Source organism: Olea europaea, chromosome 12 (genome assembly GCF_002742605.1).
Source record: "Olea europaea var. sylvestris chromosome 12, O_europaea_v1, whole genome shotgun sequence".
Taxonomy (NCBI): Eukaryota; Viridiplantae; Streptophyta; class Magnoliopsida; order Lamiales; family Oleaceae; genus Olea; species Olea europaea.
The window spans coordinates 17,075,733-17,084,554 of NC_036248.1; the positions used below are offsets into that span (position 1 = coordinate 17,075,733).

The 8,822-nt window shown below is 33.0% G+C and overlaps 1 protein-coding gene across 2 annotated transcripts; it reads right to left on the minus strand.

The window, feature by feature from the left end:
• Nucleotides 1-5,959: 5,959 nt before the first annotated feature.
• On the minus strand, nt 5,960-8,466 carry LOC111405918 (UPF0481 protein At3g47200-like). 2 transcript variants are annotated; one of them, XM_023035026.1, is made up of 3 exons: nt 8,156-8,466; nt 6,772-7,859; nt 5,960-6,360 (listed from the first exon to the last, which is right to left on the minus strand). In XM_023035026.1, the coding sequence occupies exons 2-3, from the start codon at nt 7,835-7,837 to the stop codon at nt 6,335-6,337; spliced, it is 1,092 nt and encodes a 363-aa protein (XP_022890794.1). In that variant the 5' UTR covers nt 7,838-7,859; nt 8,156-8,466; the 3' UTR covers nt 5,960-6,334. The 2 variants fall into 2 exon arrangements, with proteins under 2 accessions (XP_022890794.1, XP_022890793.1); XM_023035025.1 differs by having other exon boundaries at nt 6,772-8,466.
• Between the last annotated feature and the right edge of the window lie 356 nt (nt 8,467-8,822).

Here is an 8,822-nt window from a genome sequence, read left to right on the forward strand (position 1 = left end):
ATCACCTTGGAGCGGACTTAGTTACCCATTTGAATATCTTGATCTCCATTAACTTCATAATAAATTTTAAATAAAGACTCGTCATATGATACATGCATGGTTGTACATGTATCATACCACCATCCAGGGACTTTTCCTTTGATTGCGTTAATCTCGTTTACGGTGGCCGCAATGTTGTCTTCTTTGATAGAGTTCACCTTTCTTTTGGAGTTCTTTCATTTTTGATATCGGCATTCCTTTGCATAATGTCTAGGTTTTCCACGTATAAAACAACCACATTTGGACTTTTTTTTTTTAACTTGTTAAAGTTCCTTGAAGGCTCTCTCTTGTTGGATTTGTTTGAAAGTTCAGTTTTCTCTACAAGATTAGCCTTGGAAGTGCCTTAATAAGAATTATCATTCTTATCTCTCACCTTGACTCTTCCTCAATACAAATATGTTTCTGCAATTGTTCCAAAGAGTAATATTCAGAATTATGCATAATTTTCTTCCAATATCCTTTCCAAGTTCCAGGGAATTTTGCAATAATTGCTTCCACTTGAAAAGTTCTCGAGATCTCTATTTTGACCACATTCAACTTATTGACAATGACTTGTAATTCATGTATATGGGAAAGAAGGAGAATGTTATCAAGAAATTTGAAATCAAAATTTATGAAATTAAGAATTTCTTAGTGCCTTCTTCTTTGTCTTTATACTTACTTTCCAAAATGTTCCTAATTTCCTTTGCGGAAGATGTGTTGGTATAGAGATCATAGAACCAGTCTGATAAAGCATTGAGTATGTGGCCACGGTAAATCAATTCATCCTCTTGACGTTTTTGACTTTCAGCTCTTACAATCGGTTTCTCCATTAGTTGGTTTTGATAATGGTGTCAAATCTGAATCAAGGATGTAGAATATATTCAACACCGTCAAAAGGAACTTCAATTTATCTTTCCATCTTGTGAAGTTCGTTTCATCAAAATGATCTAAACGAACTAGGTCTTGATTCATTAACTCGATCATCGCCATAGTAGTTTTATTCTCCATTGCAATAATATCTTTTGAGATTGTTGGAAAATATGGTTTTACATATAAGGGGATGAAGAATAAACAAATAATCAAGATGAAGAAACAAAAAAGAAAGCTTAAGCAAGTAATCATTGTCTTCAAACGACATTTTCCCCCCTCTCGGATTGAATGAGATGCTTAAAGGAATTTTGGCAATTTGCAGGATTTATCAAGTTTTGAAAAGGATTTATCACTTAAGCAGTTAGTGTAATCCTTCAAAACTTAAGAACACAAAGAATAAATTAAATATGATAGAGAAAATACTTTGATCCTTTTGTTGAATGGAAGTTATGATTGTAAGTGATTTTTCTTATGTTTCTATTGAACACCAATCACAAATTTATAGGCCTCAACAATACTCCACGAAGTGATGCCAAAGCAAGATGAAAGTCTACCTGAAATTCAAACAAAAATGGTGATTAATGGCTAGTAAAAATGTTTTATGCGGTCGCATAAAACAAACCTATGCGATTGCATTAAGGCCCTGCAGATACATATGCGACCCTTTTGGCCTATGCGGTCGCATAGGCCAACTTCTTGGCCTTACTATTCCATTTCCATTTTCATTCCACATGCAATTTATTGATTTTGAACAACATTCTACATCCTTTTCCTAGCCTTTATTGAGATCCTCAGATGGCCATTCAGCGAGGAAAGTGGTTCCGCAAGTGATTAGGGATTTGGATCTTTTTGATGAGAGATTTCCTCATCAACGTTCATCATAACTACTGGGCTGATTCGCCCTTGTTTATCTACCAATAGAAAAATGAGTTTTGGAATGGTGGATATTGGAGAATGTATGGTTAGAAAAACAAAAAACAAAAAACAAAAAACAAAAATTAACTTTACGTACAAAATATTTTATTATGAGAATATATAGTTAAAAATGAGTTTGAGAAAAAAGAACTTTAAAATAATGGTGGAGAAACAGGGTGATAAATGTTGGTTTAGTGTATTTTTAGCACGAGTGCCTTCCAAGTGCTATACCAACATCCAAGATTAAAAAATCCATAGCAAAATTTCGACAGCTAACATTTTCATTAATACTTGATAAAATAATCACAAAGAGTTCAATATCTATACTAGCAGCCAAAAGTGATAGGAACTGGATCGTGTAGATTTCGCAATCTCCAATGCAATATACTTGTGAAATATAGATAAAATACATTGAAAGAACAATATAGAACAAAAGAATTTTTGAAAAAGAATTATTATGCATTGTTTTGTGAAGGAACATCTTCGTGTCGACGGCATGTGAACTGCCATTATGGAAACTTTACCCCCAAAAAATAAACTTTCCTTAATCATTGTAGGGATAAACTTAAAAGATACTCATGTTTGGTTCTTCGTAGTTAGATCTTTCTCGTTTCTGAACGCAAATACAAATGGCGTGCCCTTGATTTAACCTAAATTTTACCCAAAATTAACTAGTCTTTCAAGTAAATGGGGGGAAAAGATAACTGTATTTATAAAAAGCACCTTATGCATAATAGAAATCATCTTTATATTTATAGAGTAAATTTTTGCACACTTCCATAACGCTCTCTATTTTAGGCTTTAGCTCTTCATTTTACCTTTTCAAGAAGAAATTTATTAATTTCTCCTTATTTTTTATTTATTTATTTATTTTTTGTATGTAAATGACCAATCAATTCAAATACAATTGAAATAATTTAAGAAATAAAGTATAAAATCTATAGCTTATTGAATTAAATCATTATAAAGTAAAAATAGAGAGAAGTTAGTCTGGATATACAAGGGAAGAGTTCACAGAACCTCTCCAAAATATTCACATGGGTGCACCTCTTGTAAGTAAAATATTGCAAAAAAAAATCTATCCACCCCCTTATTGTGTGTGTTTTGGAGGGGTTCTGGTTCTGTGAACCCCTCCCTTGTACACACAACACAACTCAAATACAATTGAAATAATTTAAGAAATAAAGTATAAAATCTATAGCTTATTGAATTAAATCATTATAAAGTAAAAATAGAGAGTGAGTTTGCCTTGGACTTGAATATATAGAAAGAGTTAAAATTTTAAGTTTCATCTGTAAATTAAAACATTGTGAATTTTATTTTTCTCAATTTAATAAAATTTATTCATACATGATTTTAGATAAAGTCCAATTAATAACATTATGGGCTTGTTTGACATGGAATTTGCATTCTATAGAAGAATTTCCTGAGAAAGTTATCTTAATTTTCTTTTAAAAACTAATTTTCAAAAAAGTTTCTTATTCCAGAAGTGTTCTTAGATGAGGCTACATTAGATTAACATCATTTAAAAACTTTTCTAACTAGAAGATGTACTTTCATAAATTTGGTCAAATGAGTAAAAAAATAGCTTTTGTATCTCAAAAGTTTATTTTAACTTTTTAGAAGTCATGCTAAACGGGCTCTATTTGCATTTACAAAAAGTTTACAAATATTCACGCAGGATAAAAAAATACAAATTATCTTATAAACAATTTTACTTTTTCATAGTTTAAGTTGGATATTTATTTAGGTTTAAGTTGTAATGATTATCGAATTGCTTTGTCTAGACCAATGATAAGATCACCACATGACTCATACATGTTAAATTTTACATGTGAGATTTAGTTAAATCATTTCAGTCAAAATGAATTAAATTTCAATGAGAGTTGTTTGTCTCTTATTTAGCACGGTGTTATTAGCTCTTTCTATCTAATTTCGAATCATTCATTTTTTGTGGATGAATTACTATTGGCAAAATAATTCTAACTCGATATACTCTACAGTTGGTATAAAAGTAATTATTTAAGACCAAAATTAGCACCGGGAGTTTGTATAAAATCATGCTTTGGTGTAGAGAAAGTGTTGGAAAACAATGGACATGAAGATGGAAACACCAAATGGAATAGATTTACAAGACTTGAATATGTTGATGAATGTTGTCCTCCAACGATATTTGGCTCCTCTCCAAATGTTTTCAAACATTCAAATGGCAAATAGTTAGGATTTATCAAGCCAAAAGAAAGAATACTAAAGTACATGTAATTTTTTTTTTTTTTCAAAATGAACTTGGAGAAAACTTGAAAGTGTTTGATGTGATCTTGATGATTTGAAGTAACAATATGGATTTCTTGTGTTAATTCATTGATTAAGAATAGAAAACTAACTCATATTTATAGTATTTCAATAATACACCATAAAACCAACTATTCAGAACAAGTTGGAATACATTCATCAAAAGACACCGGAACAAACCAGAAAATCAGCCATAACGGTTAGTTTTCAAGTCCATGCGATCGCATGGCTCGAGGGAAAAAATCCCTAATTCCTGCACGTGGACACCATGGGATCGCATGGGCAAAAAATGCCTCCACCATTTTTCTTTTTATTGGCATTCACTTGATTCATCCACAATAAGGCCCAACATGTGGCCTAAGTATCAAATCTCCATTATAATATCATTTTGAACAATAAGTACAACGGTAAGCTACATTCCTCTAATTCCCCATGTACTTAAGGAGGTAAGGGTTTTCACATCCCTTCCTTGTTTGAAAACATTCATTGATACTATATCGAGTAGGGGCAATGCCGAACTCCCTATTTTGTGTTTCGGTAGGACCTAAAAATGCTGCCGAAATTTGTTGATTTTACCAAAAATAAATAAAAATTTTCTTCCATCATTCGTTTTATTTAATACAAATAAATTAATTTGGGTCAAAACTTCTAACAAGCTGTAGTTAAAAAATTTAGCAACTACACGAGGCCATGAGTGGAGAAAAACTTGCTGTCCACTATGCTCTGACCCATCCATGTAGTTGATTTGTTAAAAAAAGACACATTCAAGGTCTGAATCTAGTTGAGATGTTGTGTTGACAAGATGAGCCAAATCTAGTCCCAGTTTGCACACTCAACTAGAGCTAGAATACTTGGCCTAAAGAGATGGAAGAGGGCCGGTTAGAAACTATGCAAAACCTAAATCACTTGTGTATTCGAGAAGTGAAATATACCTAAATATACTATCTTAAGCCAACTACCTCTAAAAGCTCATTTAATCAGATAAAATTCTTTCAAGAAAGTATTTAAACATGTTTAAATGCAGCTTTCCATTCTTACAAATAGTTTTCAACTTTTCAAAAGCTATGTCAAATGACAAATGGGTCTTTAGACTCCAGTTTCAATTCTTTTTTCCTCTTTCCATCTATATTGATTTGTGATGGGGTCTTTAGGCTCCGAGACGTTCAAATGAACCACTGAGTGGTCTACCATATCTTAGACAAATTATATGTTAAATAAACTCGAGATTATGCTGTCCCAACAAGTACCTAGCAATAGAATCTCAACAAAATCACAAAGGTACAAAATGAAAAAGTTGAAAAAGAATTAATTAAGAGGAAAAATAAGTTACTGGGAATTTGTTTACCTAATGCACATGGGCTCTTGCTTCATGAATGAAGAAATTAGCTCAGAATCTCTTTCCGTCATTACGTATTATTATCGTTTATTTCATATTTACTATACTGAACTTGACAAAACTAGATCTTATGTTTATGACCTCAACTTCTTGTACTAGACCCTTCTCGAACACAAAATTACTTCATAAATTCCTTTTGTAATGCTTGGAAATGGAAGTTAGAATTAACGTTGATATCTAAACTTCTTTATGACGTTTCGACTGGATTTACAATATATGATTTGTGCTATGATTAGAGCAACCTAGAGAGGATTGAATAGGTTTATCCGAAACTTTTGATTTGTGCTTTAAATGTGAAGTAATATCCTTTAGTCTCTGTCCTTTGCCAATCTGCCACCCAGAAGTCAAGGTTGCCTTTGTTAGAAACATTCTGAATTTTAATCCATCTTCTTGCAATGAAGTAGGTCGGGATAGGTTGGAATCTTATAAACAACCAAGAATGCGAACTCAATTTTTGTGAACAGATGATTTAACTCGAACTATCACTTAATCCTGTACAGTACAGAACTATAGTGTCTAAAGCTCAATGGCTCAGTGAATATAATCCATAAGACACTATCCTAGAAAACATATATGAAACTAAGAGCAAAGAAAGAATAAACGCAAACATTCAAGATCTGCTTAGAACAACTAAAGAGAAACCTGGTTTAGCACTGCTGCTTACACTAAAACTCAGTAGAAGGTGGCTGAATCTTGATTTTTGAGCATTCATTCAATGTACTGGCCATAGTATAAATTCAAACACTATTATAATTCAAGATATTCTAGGCTCTGTGTCATCCTTGAAGTTCATAGTAATTGGAGTTACCATACATTGTTGCTAGCTTCAAATACTTAGAATCAGATCCCCATCTTGAGATCATTGCCTGCAATAACACCTTCACAGTTAAACAACTGGAATCAAATATAAATTTCTCTTAGTAGATCACGTGACTATCACAGAGTAGATGTATCCGTAATACATTTCTAAGAAAGGTAGAAGCTTCCTTTTTACCGAAACAATCCAAGGTCACTTCCTAATAGCTTAATGAGTCCTTCCATACTAAGCCTACGTTTGGATACAATTTATATATCAGTTTATAAATTCAAAGGCAAAGTCAAATATTAATTTCAACCACACATTCATAACTACTAGTTATTATTATTTATATATTTCGTGAGACCTGCTACTATTTCTTTTACTATTTCTATTTATAAATCATTAATAATTATGCCGAACAGAGGCTAAAATCTGCAATACTTGGTTAAAAATATGCAAGACTTAGGGAGTAACTTACAATACGAGAGAATAGCAAACGTAGCCTGTATGATGGCAAGCACAAGCAAGGTAATAGCAGCAAAGACTGAAATGAGTGCCCATGGACTGTTGAAATATTTTTGCCTTAATACTGCCGTCCATCTATTCCTTCTGCGGCCACAATGATGGTTCACAATTTTGAAAATATTAGAATACGAAAACTCATCAGAAATTATGATATTCTTGCCTAGCTTGTGAATTACATGAAAAACCATTTCATCGCTCCCCAAAAAGTTGCTAATAATTCCGCAACGGCGCAGAAGTTTTGCATCTTCAGGGGAATGGACGAGACAATGCATAAAGAATACATAGTCGGTCACATATTTTTGAGGACTGCCTGTGAGGTAGTACTCATATGCCATCAGATTTCGGAACAATGATTCTGTTGAATCAGAAATTTCCCATTCTGGAATGATCATTGCCTTTTTATTGAATTCAATATGAAATGAACTAATATCTTCCGACTTTTTGAAGGAAATCCCTGCCTCTTTAAGCTCAACAGCTGAATTTACATTCGCCATGTTATCTGTATTTCCAGATTGCAAATGAGATAATATTTTCGCAAATGAAGAACACTGGATGTCATGTACAATGCCTAGAAGATGGTGACCATGAATAGGGACTTCTGGAAGATCATGCACCGGGAAAATCCCATTTTGTAGTAAAGGCGATATTAGATAATTGATGTTGTCCCCATCACTGATCTTGATCATGTTGAACAAACAATGAATGATGAAAAATGGAATCTGATTCTCAAATACCATTAGATCAAGAAGCAATTGGATTTGTATATGCCCATACTGGAAAATGAGGTCATCTTCATCTCTACATTCTGTGTGTTGAAACTTATGGAGAAATTCGATGATAAAACAACCATCAAGAATCAGCATTTGCACGAATTCATCTTCATCAAGTTGGATGTCTTCTGCATAACATTTCCGCGCCTTCTCTTCTAACTGTCTTATAGTGGCAACGCATCTTTCTACACTCGACTCTTTTCTTCTTTCCAGAAGCAACTTTAGATACCAGACTTTGTGCTGCTCCATGTTCTGCAAGTTCTTTTTATCGCTGTGAAATGGACCAATAGCTATTATTTCTGGATTATAAGCCTCTGGATTTATGCTGCGTAAATGATCGCTAACTCTAAACATTGACGACTTTGAAGGTGCAGAAGACAAGCTATTAAGCATATTATCAATGTTAACAGTGACACAGTCTGCTCTTGTCTGAGACATTTTTAATTGTTCGTGGAAAGTCAGAAACAACTACCTTGATTTACCAACAAACTAATCTATAAAATTCTATGCAACCTTTTAACAGAACTTTATTATGGATCGAAAATCCAAAATTTCTGGCTAACTCACATAATCTTTTTCTGAGGATTTCTTGATTAATCAACACTGAATGCCTTGTCAAATGTCAACTCTCCCTATGAATCTTCCCTTCTCGCAGCTTGAAATTTGCCAGCCGATGAGATCTGAAATTGACTAGCGTCTGGGTAAATCGCTATGTGAAGGAATCAAGAAAGATAGGTGCAAACGGAGGGAGTAGAATGACAACTTTTACTGGTAAACTGATCAACGAGTCAACAAAAAAAACTATTGCCCAGGCTGCTGCTTTCAGTCGATCTGTTCTTACCTAGAACTTACGGTGGAAACTACGAGTTTTACTTGTTAACAATTTCCGTACATTGATGCCGATAATATATATATATATATATATATATTGTCTTTTCTCGTTAACACGGGTCAATAATGGAAACTTTGTGGGCCAATATTCAGTTTCTATTGTCTTTTCTCGTTAACACGGGTCAATAATGGAAACTTTGTGGGCCAATATTCAGTTTCTATTGTCTTTTCTCATTAACACGGGTCAATAATGGAAACTTTGTGGGCCAATATTCAATTTCACCCTAAAATATTTTTCGACAAGCCCTTGAATATTTGTTGAAGAAGATGATGGATTTGAAGGGGCAAAATTTTATTTTATTTTATTTTCTTTTTATTTTAATTTAAATATTCTAATTGTTAA